At 30.7% G+C, this 15,934-nt stretch overlaps 1 protein-coding gene across 2 annotated transcripts in view; it reads right to left on the bottom strand.

Moving 5' to 3' along the window:
- spg11 (SPG11 vesicle trafficking associated, spatacsin) overlaps window positions 1-15,934 on the bottom strand; it is a 94,126-nt gene that overhangs the window by 46,040 nt on the left and 32,152 nt on the right. For both annotated transcript variants that reach the window (XM_051099079.1, XM_051099078.1), the window contains exons 5-11: window positions 15,024-15,222; window positions 13,399-13,536; window positions 12,931-13,304; window positions 11,399-11,544; window positions 11,040-11,172; window positions 2,871-3,026; window positions 2,618-2,796 (exon numbers count right to left, since the gene is read on the bottom strand). In XM_051099079.1, the coding sequence (XP_050955036.1) occupies window positions 2,618-2,796; window positions 2,871-3,026; window positions 11,040-11,172; window positions 11,399-11,544; window positions 12,931-13,304; window positions 13,399-13,536; window positions 15,024-15,222 (1,325 nt within the window). The remainder of the gene's footprint in view (window positions 1-2,617; window positions 2,797-2,870; window positions 3,027-11,039; window positions 11,173-11,398; window positions 11,545-12,930; window positions 13,305-13,398; window positions 13,537-15,023; window positions 15,223-15,934) is intronic.

Raw genomic sequence — 15,934 nt, 5'->3', positions numbered from 1 at the left:
TTTTCGACATACCCTAACTGTCATGAACAGGAACAAAAACAGTCCAGGCAGAGTAAGACAAGACGAGCGTTTGACATTAAAAAGTATATAAATTGTATTACTTTTATTAAAATAACCGATCGTTTCGCTAGATAAGACCCTTCTTCCTCAGCTGGGATCGTTCACAACCACATCTGGGATCGTTTGAAGCCGCATTTAACCTGCATTTTGGAAGTTCACAATTGGGGCACCATATCAGTCCATTATATGGAGAAAAATCCTGAAATGTTTTCCCTCAAAAAACTATTTTTTTTTTTTTACGACTGAAAAAAGAAAGACATGAACATCTTGGATGACAAGGGGGTGAGTACATTATATGCAGTGTTGGGGAAAGTTACTTTTAAAAGTAATCCATTACAATATTGAGTTACTCCCTAAAAAAGTAACTAATTAAGCTACTTAGTTACTTTTTATGGAAAGTAATGCGTTACTTTACTTTTGCGTTACTTTTTAAATCTGGGCAGGGCTTGTTTGTTTTTAATATAAAAGTTGTATTTTTGGCAAATGTAAAAGCCTTTTCACACCAAAAGCCTCAGGCTTTGAGAAAAGTAAATTCACGTGTGTACAGTAGACCACAGAAGAAAAAAAAAAAAAGTCAACTCTTCAGTGATAAAAACAAGAAAACAAATGTTAGATTATCTTGAGTAATTTTTGCTTATTAGTACGGTTAAATTACATCATCGTAGGTCAGCAGCAAAGACATTGGTTAATAAAATGGGATTGAATGCATAAAGGATATTTGTATTATTTAACATATTTAATTATTGTAGGTTTGTGTCATATTCTGAGTTGAATTTTACTGTTTTTATTAATTTTGAGGAATACTGAATCTGTTTTTTGTGAGCGAGATGAATTAATGCATGTTCACATGCAAATACAAATATAGAGCAATCCATGACGTTTTTACATAAAATATAAAAAAAAAAAACCATTACTTTGAATATTTATTATTTATGAAAAGTAAAGTGGATAAAGCAGCAAACACTAGGTTTTTGATCACAACGCATTACATACTGTACATAATTATATAAATACATTTAATTATACAATTAATAAGAAATTCTATACATATAATAAAAAAAAATTTAAATGTCTAAATCAATTAGAATTATGAAAAGTAATGATTAAAAATGTTTATTTAGGTTATATAGATAATGTTTAATTTGTATTATATATATATATATATATATATATATATATATATATATATATATAAATATAAATATATATATATAAATATATATATATATATACACGTTTTAAAAGTCATTATAAACACAGAATGCATTTTTCTGCATTCCAGAAGTAAAAGAAAGAAAGAGAATTTTTTTTCCCACAGTTTTAGGGAAAATAATATATAACTATTAGTACACAATGTGCATATATATACACACTTGCATAAAATTTGCACGCATATTATCTATATTGATTTTAAATAAATGAATAAATAAATACACCTACAAATATATATGCATGTACAATTAAATTTCAATAAAAATGATTAAAATATATGCATATACACTATCAGTCAAAGGTTTTTGAACAGTAAAATATTTTACGTTTTTTAAAGCCTGCATTTATTTGATCCAAAATACAACAAAAGCACTAATTTTGTAAAATATTTTTACTATTTAAAATAACTGCTTTTTATTTGAATATATGTTAAAATGTAATTCCTGTGATCAAAGCTGAATTTTCAGCATCATTACTCCAGTCTTCAGTGTCACATGATCCTTCAGAAATCATTCTAATATGCTGATTTGCTGTTTAAGAAACATTTATGATTATTATAAATATTTAAAACAGTTGAGTACATTTTTTTCAGGATTCTTTGTTGAACAGAAAAATCCAAAGATCAGGATTTTTCTGAAATAGAAAGCTTTTGTAATACACTATACCATTCAAAAGCTTGAAGTCAGTATAATTTAGCTTTTTTGGGGGGGGAAAGAAATTATCGAAATTTTTTATTTAGCGAGGATGCTTCAAATTGAGCAAAAGTGATGATAAAGACATTTATAATGTTACAAAAGATTTCTATTTCAGATAAATGCTGTTCTTCTGAACTTTATATTCATAAAAGAAACCTGAAAAAATTATACTCATCTGTTTTCAACATAATAATAATTATAAATATTTTTTAAGCAGCAAATTAGAATATTAGAATGATTTCTGAAGGATCATGTGACACTGAAGACTGGAGTTATTATGCTGAAAATTCAGCTTTGAAATCACAGGAATAAATTACATTTTAAAATATATTCAAATAGAAAGCAGTTGTTTTAAATAGTAAAAATATTTCAATTTTTTACTGTTTTTGCTGTACTTTGGATCAAATAAATGCAGGCCTGGTGCGCAGAAGACACTTCTTTAAAAAAAAAAAAAAAAAAAAAAAAAAATCTTTTGACTAGGAGTGAATGATATTTTATACTGACTGATTATATTGTTTGTATTATATGAATAATATATATATATATATATATATATATATATAATATTGAGATTTATCTCCATTTTCAGTGTTTTAGGGAAAATAAAGCTGCAGCGAGTCAAAAACACAAATGTATTTCTGTTGACTGACCTCATCAGACAGCGACTGCCACTCCTGGTCTGTGTCGGCTAAGGACGCAGGAGCGTTCGGACACACGGAGGCCTGAGAGCCGCCTCCATCCAGCCACGGGAACTTCTTCATGTATCGGCGCAGATCAGAGACGTAGCCGTCTAAAATCTGCACACACTCCTGCAGGTTCACGTCCAACTCTACAGCAACAGGACAGAAAGTGAGGCCTGATATCACAAAACAAGCTGAAAACACATAGCGTGTTTGTGTTTACCTTGAGCGCCGGTGAGGAGGACTTTGGTTTGCGTGTTGAGGAAGGTTAGCGTGATGCTCAGCAGCTGATCGCAGAACTGTTGACTCTGAGCTTCAGTGTGTGTGTCGTGTATGGCAGAACGCAGCAGATCCAGAGCCGGACGCAGAGCCTGAACATCTGAAAAACACACAACAGACTGGAATAAATAAACTTTTTAAAATGTCTTTGAGTCTTTTCTGCTCACTAGGGCTGCATTTACTCAAATTTCGGTATCTGTCTCCTCCTAGAGCTTTCAAGCTAGAACCACCAAACTCAGCCCAGATCTTCAGACTGGTCTGACTCGGTGTGCTGTATCTTTTCAGACTGATCTGGTTTACAGTTTTCATAAACCAGACGATCAAAACCACCAAAAATCCCATAGACTTACATTGACGGAATGTTCATATGAGCAACACTATTCAAACTCCAACTGACAAAATTCAAATCTAAACTCCCAGAATCCCTTGAGACTCAATCAACACTTCTCTTCTATGTACTATTTCTAATCCATTTACACTCATTTAAGCTTCACTCTAATATTTCTAATATTTCTAATCTATCAAGCTATCTAAATCATGCTACAGACATACTAGTAACTTGCTAATCATGTTAACAACAAGCTAGTAACATCATGCTAGCAACATGCTAGTTACTTGCTAATCATGCTAACATGTCAGTAACATGTTAACATGGAAACAACATGCTAGTAACATGCTAATCATGTTAAAAAACATGCTGACAAAATTCTAGTAACATGCTAATCATGCTAACAACATGCTAATAACTTGCTAACCTTGTTAGCAACGTTATTAACATGCTAATCGTTAGAAAAATGCTAGTAACATGCTAATCATGCTACAGACATACTAGTAACTTGCTAATCATGCTAACAACATGTCAGTAACATGTAATTAACATGTTAATCATGCTAACAACATGCTAGTAACTTGCTAATCATGTTAACAACAAGCTAGTAACATGTTAATCATGCTAGCAACATGCTAGTTACTTGCTAATCATGCTAACATGTCAGTAACATGTTACTCATGTTAGAAACATGGAAACAACATGCTAGTAACATGCTAATCATGTTAAAAAAATGCTGACAAAATTCTAATAACATGCTAATCATGCTAACAACATGCTAATAACTTGCTAACCTTGTTAGCAACGTTATTAACAAGCTAATCGTTAGAAACATGCTAGTAACATGCTAATCATGCTACAGACATACTAGTAACTTGCTAGTCATGTTAACAACATCCTAGTAACATCCTAATCATGATAGAAAAAGGCTAGCAACGTGCTAATAACATGCTAATCATGCTAACAACATGCTAGTAACTTGGTAATCAATCATGCTAACAACGTGCTAGTTACATGCTCATCATACTAGAAACATGCTAACAACATGCTAGTAACATGCTAACCATGCTAACAAAATGCTAGTAACTTGCTAATCAGGTTTGTAACATGCCAATCATATTAGAAACATGCTAACAACATGCTAATCATGCTAGCAACATATTAGTAACATGCTAATTGTGTTACCAACATGCTAATAACGTGCTAATTGTGCGAACATGCTAGCAACATGCTAATTATGCTAGCAACATGCTAGTTACTTGCTAATCATGCTAACATGTCAGTTACATGTTACTCATGTTAGAAACATAGAAACAACATGCTAGTAACATGCTAATCATGTTAAAAAACATGCTGACAAAATTCTAGTAACATGCTAATCATGCTAACAACATGCTAGTAACATCCTAATCATGATAGAAAAAGGCTAGCAACGTGCTAATAACATGCTAATCATGCTAACAACATGCTAGTAACTTGGTAATCACGCTAACAACGTGCTAGTTTCATGCTAATCATACTAGAAACATGCTAACAACATGCTGGTAACATGCTAACCATGTTTGTAACATGCCAATCATGCTAGAAACATGCTAACAACATCTTAATCATGCTAGCAACATATTAGTAACATGATAATTATGTTAGCAACATGCTAGTAACTTGCTAATCATGCTAGCAACATGCCAATCATGCTAACAACATGCTAGTAATATGCTAATCATTCTAGAAACGTTAACAACAAACTAGTAACGTTAGCCATGCTAGAAACATGCTAGTAACATGCTAATAATGCGCAAAACATGCTATCAACATGCTAATCAGGCTAGAAACATGCTAGTAACTTGCTAATCATGCTAACAACATTCTAGTAACTTGCAAATCATGCTAACAACATGGTAATCAGCCTATAAAAATACAAACAACATGCTAATCATGCTAAAACATGTTAACAACGTGTTAAATCATGTAAGCAATGTGTTAAATCATGCTAGCTGCTTTCATACTTTTACAATTGCTTCAAACTTTCAGGCTAGACTCAAGACAACTTAAAGTTTGTTCTCAAACTTTACTCATCAAGTTCAAAATAGGGCTGTGCGATATGGACAAAAGAAATTTTCTTGAACAATATTGCGATTTTAATCACGATTTTGACACACACACGTTTTACAGTGTGAATATGAAACATTTTTCCAAAGGAAAACAATTAGATCTTTATCAAAGACCTGTAACATGTCTCTAAAACAGACGTAAGGCAAAAAAAAAAAAAAAAAAAAAAAAAAAAAAAAAAAATCACCTAGTAAAGGTGTAACAAAATGTCTCTAGAAAAGACCTATGGCAAAAAGTAAATGTGTGTGTGTGTGAGAGACAGATTTTCTCCCGTGTGATCAGAGGGTAAATATGCCGTTTGCAGGCATCGGCTTTTGATTTCAAACTCATCATTAATAAAGTGCACCGTCAAACTCAAGTAAGGCTCCGATGTTCTGCTTGACCACATATCTGAAGTAACTGCGTAGTATTTCACGTCTTTTAACTCCAACTCGACACTGGCTTTGCATTTGGAATACACTTCAGGGATGGCGACTCTTGAAAAATAACTTCGCGATGGCAGTTGGTATCAATATTTTTTGGAAGCCAGCTTTACTGACGACATTTGCGGGCATCATATCTTTGCTTAAATGATATGTGACAGTGTCGGTAATTTGTTTGTGCCTTTTTGAACTTTTTTCATATGGTGTGCAGCTCGCAAATGCATACAATATTGATTTTTGAGGGGCCGGTTGCACCAGCTAAACGTAAAAAATCTGGGTGTAAGCCCTACGCTGGGCTTTGCAACGTCCAACTTAACGATAAATATTTACACCTGTTGCACCAGCTAAAACTACGACCAGGCGCAACTACGCCCGGCGTAGACGATGCGCATCCACGCAAACACATTCTCCCGCAGTGACAGCTGAGACGACACCCACGCTGCAGTGCCTACAACTACTAATATAAAACTGAATTGCTCAAGAGATCATAACAAGTGAAGTCACCGCGAAATAATTTCATTAACTAAATATGTTCTAGTCACTGATCTATATATAATGACTGGATCGCTCATTGCGTTCTAAACTGCCGTCAGGCAGTGAAGCCACCGGAAGTGTTCGATCCGCCATCTTACTATTCCCTACCGACAGAGAGCACCATTGACTCACAGCCAAACCGCTGACCTAAAATCACCCGATTTTAAGCGTATCAGTCACACAGGACTAGTTTTTATGATACGTGTATGTAAATTAATTTTTACTTAAAATCTTATCTGCAGTATTTATCGTCTTTTCGAGCAGGATAAGCGATGTTTTGAAATCGTTCAGGTGGGTGTGTCAGCTGCGCACTTAATGACAGTTCTGATCCAGCACAAAATATATTTCTTAACGTAAGGAATTATGCAGGAAATAGTAAACATGAACATATATCTGGAATTAGTATCTGAAACTGATTCGAATATACAATAAATAATACAAAGCCTGTGATATTGCTCTATGCTGTATTGAAATTAAAATCTTGGGAATAAAGCTTGATGTCTTCAAATCTGTACCAAATGTAATTAGTCAGCGTTATTTCTCCAAGTTATGATGTGAGCAACATCTATTTCAAACTCTTAAAGATCGCGCAAATTCTATTATATTAAGTGCCATAAATTACATTTATCTGACTATAACACTACCTGATTTTGCTCAATTTCGTCAATGGAAATAGACTGAAACAAAGTCACAACTAATCTCTATTCAAACACAGATGTGTCCCGTTTATGAATGAACGGGCGTTTTTAAACGAATCTGTGTCATTGATTCAATTACCCATTCCTAAAGAGAGTCGCTTCATTCCTGAATAAATGATTCAGTGATAAAATCAGTGACTTAACACCATCTGCTGACAGTTTTAGTTTTTTATCTTTTTAGTTATTTAAATCATTTTAAAATGTTATATTTAACATTTTTGCATTATTAACGTTTATTATTACCATTTCTCAACATGAATGTTATGTAGGCTGAATTAAAAGTTTAAATCATTACCTGCTTCAAAATAATGTTAACGAAATCATTGTTGAAACGTGCATTTAGCCTGTAACGTTACGAATAAAAACACTATAACAAAACAGCACAAACAATTATTAACTGTGCAAGGCAAATTATATGTATACAAAGCATAAATCTTTCAGTTTTCAGAATGAGCATTTTGTCATTTGTAAACATGGTGAACGTCCGATGTTTATCATGTTCATGATGTTCGCTACTGTAATGTAACGTTATATTTTTAATAAGCAGAGGGAATTCCCGACATTAAACAATAACCGTTGCTTAGGACGTTTGCGCTGTGAGAATGTACAGTGAGACGTCTGATATGAAAACGCTGACTTGTTAGGTGATGTTTTCTCATTAAAGTCGTATAATTTCCTATTCATTCAATAGAATGTTTGCGAGTACTAGGGAATAGCAATATGGCGGCGCAGTGGCTTCACTTCTATGACGTCATGAGCTGTCCAGTTCTCCATTATAGATCAGTGGTTCTAGTGTCCACGTTTTTGTATCTGAGGTCTCCCTGCATATTCCCATGACATATTTCTTCAGACTAACACTAAAAATAAAGGCGGCAGGTTAAGTAAAACAAAATGAATGTAATACAATGCTTCTCTCTAGAGTTATTTTTTTTTTCTTGCTATGGAGTTTATGTACAATTAATCAAGTCTTTCCTGAGGTAAATGTGAATTTACGTGACAACTGTGCATTTTAGCCTCTTGACATCTTCCTGTGTAAATTGTAGAGTTTGTGATAGAATTGACAGAATTTGAAAGCTGATACTTTATTTCTGATTAAAAAGTAAGCACAAAACTTACTGCGATTATTGGATGGCAGGAACGCTGCGAACGATGAGAAGAATTAAAGACGTTAAGTATTTCCAAGCATTTATACTGTCCCAGCAAGAAGTCGAATAGAAATATTAAGGGGATACTTTAAGACAGTTATATACCGTTATCAGCATGGTAAAGTAGATTCGTCTCTCGTTGTCTCTGAGAGAATTTGTGCTGTTAATACAGTGTTAGCCGTAGTTTCTTTTTTACTTTTATAATTCTTGTGCAAAGTTTGCGCGTTGCTTGCATGTGTTGCTTGACCCCTCCCCATAATAATTGTTTACAGGCCACATTATCCTGCCCGAAAAGACCGTAAACTTTACAGTTGGCATCTGCAATAAGTAATTAAAAACGAATCATATCCGAGCAAATCGTGACTTTTCACTTTACGCCTACCTTTGACTAGGCGTAGGATTTAGTCTCAGACGTAGCACTACGCACGACTTAAAACGCATTTTACGTCCAGCCTAGTCTCACAACCAGGCGTAAGCCCAGCTGGTGCAACCGGCCCCTGGTTCCGAACGTGTTTGGGATGTACTTTTCTCCGTGTCCACGGATTTTTTTGCCATGCATAAGTCATAGACCTCTTTGTGACGCTGCCTCAGGTTTGTTGTGTTACCCTGTTTCGCCGCAACAACAGACTGACAGGTCTTACAAATTACCTGGCTCTGTGATGCATCATCTTTTCTGTATCCAAAGTAATCCCACAGCACAGATGTTGACTTTTTTTGGGCACCAAGTCCTCCTGTACTGAACTCATCATCCCTGTTTCTGCAGCCTATTTGTTGTTAAGATCAGTCTCCTGTTCACGCGCTCTGTTTAGGCGCGCTGCATTGTGATTGGTTCAAATAGCACACAGCGGGAAAAGTCGGGAGCGTGCAAAAAAATCGTGCTGTAAGGCGATTTAGAAATCGCGCATATTCACATCGCGATTTCGATACGACTTCAATTAATCGCACAGCCCTAGTTCAAAATGTAATTTATTCCTGTGACCAAAGCTGAATTTTCAGCATCATTACTCCAGTCTTCAGTGCCACATGATCCTTCAGAAACCATTCTAAAAAAAAAAAGTCCTCTAAATAACATCCTTCATCCATCCAATATGCAAATTAAATTCCCTCTGACATCTAATACATCTCTTATCCTGAATCGTCTGGTTTGGATCTGTTTTTATCTTCACCAATGATTAATGACATCTCAGTCATATTACTAGCAGCTTCCTCTAGAACTCATTCTTCCTGAACACGTCGCTGCGTAGATGAAATCATCTCCAGTTTTCTGATTAGTTTGCCATGTTTAAATATGAGCGTCATTCATCATGCCCAGATTGTGCGTCTTGTAATGTGACGAAGAGCAGGAAATCATAACAAATGCCAATGAGATAAATGTCATGAAATCAGACAAGAACGTACCAAAATTAAAATGATATTTTGTGCATATTTTCCTTAGATTCTCATTACTATAATGCAAATAATATTCACACATACTTAAATAAATAAATAAAATTATACAACTAATACACAATTATTATTTATATTTCAAAATGTAGCCAATTAATAATTATAATAGTTATGTATTTTTAAAAAGTTTTTCAATTGAAAATCTATTAAATTACAGTTAATTAATAATTATAAATGAAAAATATTATATATGGTAAGTTTATGTAAAAATGTATATTTATATTACTATATTAGTGATACTATTTAACAACAGTGGAAAATATAATAATAATAATAATAAAAAAATAAAATAAATAATAATAATAATAATAATAATGAATTAAAAAGTATACCGCTGCAATTATTTGACTATTAAAAAAAATAATAATAAAAATAATCAGAATGATTAAAATTAATTGATTTTATTTAAACAATTTCCTGGATGGAAAAAAATAATTAAATAAAACACTTGAATATATATATTAATTAATGTATTACAAATAATAATTAATAAAAATAAATAATATAAAATAATTACATTTTTAAATAAATGCTGGATTAAAAAAATGCTACAAAAAAAAAGTAATAAATGCCAAAAAAACAAATAAATACATACATAAAACTGCATAAATTAATTTAAAAACATTTAAATGTTCAGATAAATTCTTAAATTAAAAAAAAAAAAATTAAATTTAAGCATTTACTTTAAGCAATACTTAAACTTAAGCATTTAAACATTTAAATGAATGCTTAAATAAAATTCTTAAATATTAAAAAAGGCTTAAATAAAAATGGTATATAATAAAAATATATTAAATTCTGGTTAATAAATATAAATTATCCCCATTTTGAAATTATTACATATTTTTACATATTATTACATATTACACGTGTGTGTAAACATCTAAACATTTTAAATAAACATTTTTAAAATATTGTCAATTAATAATTACATATATATAAATATATTAATAATCATTTTAAATTTATATATACAAATTACTATAATGAAAAATATTATGCATGATACATACTTTATATATAAATTTATATTTATATAAATATATATTAATATATATTAAATATTACACAAATTTTATATATATAAAAAAAGTATTAAAATTAAAAATATATATATATATTAAAAAAAAAAACAAGAATTAACTATAAATCTTTATATACTTATATAACTATAATTTTATATAATTATAGTTTTAAATTTTTTTGCATGTTTAATTGTAACTCAGACACATTTTGTGACACCCAACTACTGAGGTCATGAGCTAAAATAGCGACACATTAACGACGCTCTCCAGCCTCACATTTACGTAGTTTCTTATGCCCTTTAATGACCCAGAAGATCAGACAGGAGACTTCTTAAGAACGTTTAATTGAGCTGCGGCTGGAGAAGGTCGTTAGTGATCAGAGGATCTCATTAAAGCGTTGTCTTACTCCTCAGATGACTTTGGGTCGAGACGGTCGACGTTTGATCGGGCAGAACGAACCCAGACGCGGGGCTCAGGATGTTCTCCTTACTCTTCAGAAAGAAATCAACCGTATCCAGCTGGTGGTTCTTCAGGCCGGCCTGAAATTACACCAGAGTAAAAATGTCTCACATAGACATTTCATTTCGCTTCGCCAATGAAAAAAGCTGAAGTTGAGGTGGAGTCTACTATGATTTTTTAGGGTGTCTTGCAGCTTTAAATCATAAAAACACCACAACAAATGGCCTCAAGTGCCTTAATGCTTTATTCTCTGAATTTGCATGAGCAATATTTGAGTTGCATGATATAATTTGTGTGTTTGTGTACCTGTAGGGCATGTATGGGTATTGAACATCGTCCCCAGTCGTTCAGATGGCACAGTGAGTCGACCGTACCGGCCGTGCCAAAAATCATCAGCCGGTTCAACAGCTCGTCCTGCGTCACGCAGAATAAAACCACGGACAGACCCGACGCTAAACACACAAACACATTTACATTACTAAGTTGAACCATATATATATGCCACCATACATACACAAGTATCACAACATTACAATGTTTTTGGGTCATGTATTATAGCAGCATTATGGTATTATTTGAAGTATACTGGACATAAACACTATCGTTCAGTAACATCACGTATAATCAACACACCATGGTATTACAATCACTGTACCATAGTATTACCACAGTATTTTTGAAAACACAGGCTCAAATCTCATTTTTATATTTTTATAAGCTAAATGTCATGAAAATGTCCAGGTCACCTTTCAATAAAATAAAATAAAACAAAATAAAATAAAGTAAAATGAAATAAAATAAAATAAAACGAAATAAAGTAAAATAAATAAATAAAATAAAATGAAATAAAATAATACAATAAGGTGAAATAATAAAAATAAAATAATAAAATAAAAAAAAAAAAAAAAATAAAATAAAATAAAATAAAATACAATGAAAATAAAAACACTCAAAACTAAAATAAATAAAATCAAATAAAAAAAAAATACCCCCCAAAAATTATAAAATAAAATAAGACTATATATGAAGCCATCATTTTTATTATTATTATTAGCAATTTATATTATTCTCTTAAGTAAATACTAAGCTCTGTAGTGCAAATTATTATTATTATTATTATTATTAAAAAAAGTTCAACATAATAAATAAAATAAAATAAAATAATAATAAAATAAAACGAAATAATAAAAGTAAAATAATAAAATAAGAAATAGAAAACGTAAATAAAATAAAACAAAATAAAATACAATGAAAATAAAAAAAAACATACACAAATCTAAAACAAATAAAATAAAAAATAAAAATACACACACACACAAAAAAAAAAATCTTAAAATAAAATAAGACTGTATATATGAAACCATAATTTATATTATTATTATTAGTAATTTATATTACTCTCCTAAGTAAATACTAAGCTCTGTAGTGCAAATTATTATTATTATTATTATTAAAATAGTACAACATTATTTTGAAGTTAATTTACAATGTTGTAAATTACTACAAATAAATAAAACAAATAAAAACAAATAAATGCTTGACTATTTAGGAGGATGCTTAAATGTTTAAATAATTGTGATAATAAATGCTTAAATAATTGCGTCTAGCCTTATAGTAATACAAATTTCTTTTTTTTTTTTTGTTTAATGAGACTTTTGGGGTTAAATTATGTAAAAAAAAACAAAAAACAAAAAAAAACAAAAAAACATTTATGATCCTAAAAAAAGGCTTAATTTTCTTGAATTTTGCCAACTAAACAAAGCACCGCTCAGCATTCTAGCCAGTGCATCTGAACAACAACATATGATATTTAGCCTCAGGTCAGAGGTCAGACTCACCCTTTAGTAACAGACAGAGGTGCTCCTCAGCCGATCTCTGGACGGGGACGGCAGGAGCGTCTGTGCGATGGTACGTCACGCTTTGACCTTCCAGATCCCAGTAAGCCAGAACCGTGTTCGCATTTCCAGGACTAACGAATGTAACGAGCGCGGAAAACTCGGATACGTTCAGCCCTGCTGCAGACGCTCCGTCGGGCACATTAAAACACGTCACAGCGCCCCCTGGCTTCACGGAGGGCTGGGAGAGTTTGGCAGTGGCGGCCGCCCGACGGCACTCTACGTGAGGGAAATCTTTGTACCAGGGTAACCTTTGAGTCGGGCGATCCGGAGCTTTAGATCGACTATACAGTGAAGACAGACGCGCCTCCCACGACCTGAAGAAATCAGAACGGAAATTTGAGAACACAGCTGCACTACATCAAATATCGAAAACAATGAGGTCAGCGCTCTTGTTGACTTATACAGTACCTGTCTGTTTGGAAAGGTTTATCCAGTACCGACAGGCTGTGCACGGAGCTCGCGAGACTGTCCTGATCCCATGATTCAGTGGGCATGAGAAACGGGCGATTAGGGGCTGAACAACAATGAAGGTGATCTGGATACCTCCTGGATGAAAAAACAAAAAAACAATAATAAATAGCAGATCTGTTGCAGTTAAAAACTACATAAATAAATTAAACATTTAAATGTTCTGATAATTTCTTCAATAAATAAAAAATAAATGCTTAAACTTTTAAATGAAAATGAAATTCTTAAATGTTCAAAAAAATGCTTAAATAAAAATGGAATACATTTAAATAGAATTAAATGAATAAAATTAAATAAAATTAATAAAATTAATTAAACCATCATCCTGGATGGAAAAGTATCTCCAAAAAATAAGAAATACATCCAGAAGACCTACTGCAGTTTACTTTGCAATATTTAATAAATAAATAAATAAATAAAACAATTAATATAATTAATTATTAATAATAATCAACTTATTAATTAAAATAGTATAAATAATTAATAAAAAGAAATATTATAAAATAATTAAATGTTTTAAAATAAATACAGGAATTAAAAATGTTAAAAAAAAAATAGTATTAAATTCTTAATAAAATAAAATACAAAATTAATAATAAACAAATTAACAAACATTTAAATGTTCAGATAAATTCTTAACTAAAATGCTTAAATACATGCTTAAACATTTAAATGAATGCTTAAATAAAATGCGTAAATGTTAAATAAAATGAATGTTCACAACAATGCTTAAATAAAAAAGGGATCTGATTTAAGAAATTAATAAAATTAATTAAATAATCATAACCTCCAAAAAACAACACACACATCTAGAAGATCTACTGCAGTTTACTTTGCAATATTTAACAACAATACAAAACATAATAATAATAATAATAATAATAATAATAATAATAAATGAATTAATATATTGTAAATAATACTAATTAAAAATAAATAATACAAAATAATTAAATGTTTAAATAAATGCTGGATTTAAAATGCCAAAAAAAAGTAAAAAAAAAAACATAAAAAAAACTGCATAAATTAATTAAATTAACAAACATTTAAATATTAAGATAAATTCTTAAAAAAATACTTGATGCTTAAATGCTTAAATATTTAAATATTAAAAATGCCTAAAATTCTTAAATGTTCAAAAATGCTTAAATGAAAATGGGACATTTAAATAAAAACTAAAATAAAATTAATTAATCATCATTCTGGATAGAAAAATTAAAATCTCCAGTTACTTTGCAATATTTAAATAATAAATATAAATAATTAATAAAATAATTTTCACATACATAAAAAGTGCATAAATAAATAAATTCTTAACTAAAATGCTTAAATAAATGCTTGAACACTTAAATGAATGCTTAAATAAAATGCTTAAATACATAAAATACAAAAACACTTGACTGAAAAAGTATCTCCAAAAAATAAGAAATAAATCCAGATCTACTGCAGTTTACTTTGAAATATTTAACAACAATACAAAACAACAACAACAAAAAAAAAAAAAAATAGTGGCCATTTTTAAAAGAAAAGAGAAGGTGAAGCACATTCTCATGGGGTCTGTGTACCGGAAATAGTGGTTGAGGTCGACGGCGAGGGCTTGGTTTTGCTGAGTGACGCTCACAGCCGTACTGAGATCCTGTGAAATCTGAAAGAGACAGAAGGACATGACGGGTGGAGAAACGTCTGCGTCTGTGTGCACTGGAGCGCAGTATGAGGGAAAATCAACCGTAGCCAAGAGTTTCCCATCAGTGCTGTCGAACACATCTGACACACAGCGTTAAAGAAACAGTAACGCAGGTCATGTTTCAATACAAAATCCAAAAGAAAAGATTAAAGATCACAATTAAGCAAATTTAAAAAACTAATTCTTCTTTTCTCCATTATAATACAAAAAAAAAAAAAAAAGAAAAAAGAAAAGAAAAAAAGAAATGTAAAAAAAATTACTAAATTAAAAATAACTAAATAAATAAATAAATAATTAATGTAAATAAAAAGTAATTATTCATTATGGTAGTACTTCTTGTACTGCCTTTAAGACCACATAGATCTTTTATATTTTATATTTTAATTAAATAAATAAAATTAATTAAACCATCATCCTGGATGGAAAACTATCTCCAAAAAATAAGTAATACATCCAGAAGACCTACTGCAGTTTACTTAGCAATATTTAATATATATAAATAAATAAATAAATAAAACAATAAAACAATTAATAATCTATTAATTAAATTATAATAAATAATTAATACAAATAAATATTATAAATTAATTAAATGTTTTAAAATAAATACAGGAATTAAAAATGCTAAAAAATAGTAATAAATTCTTAATAAAAAAAAATACAAAATTAATGATAAATAAATGAAACATTTAAATGTTCAGATAAATTCTTGATAATATTCTTGCTTTTTTTGATAATATTTTTGTGGAAGCAATTATACATTTTTAATCAGGATTCTACGATAAACAAAAA

Source organism: Labeo rohita, chromosome 25 (assembly GCF_022985175.1).
Source record: "Labeo rohita strain BAU-BD-2019 chromosome 25, IGBB_LRoh.1.0, whole genome shotgun sequence".
NCBI lineage: Eukaryota > Metazoa > Chordata > Actinopteri > Cypriniformes > Cyprinidae > Labeo > Labeo rohita.
The sequence above is the reverse complement of the archived record's forward strand: the minus strand, read 5'-3'. Positions and strand labels throughout refer to the sequence as shown.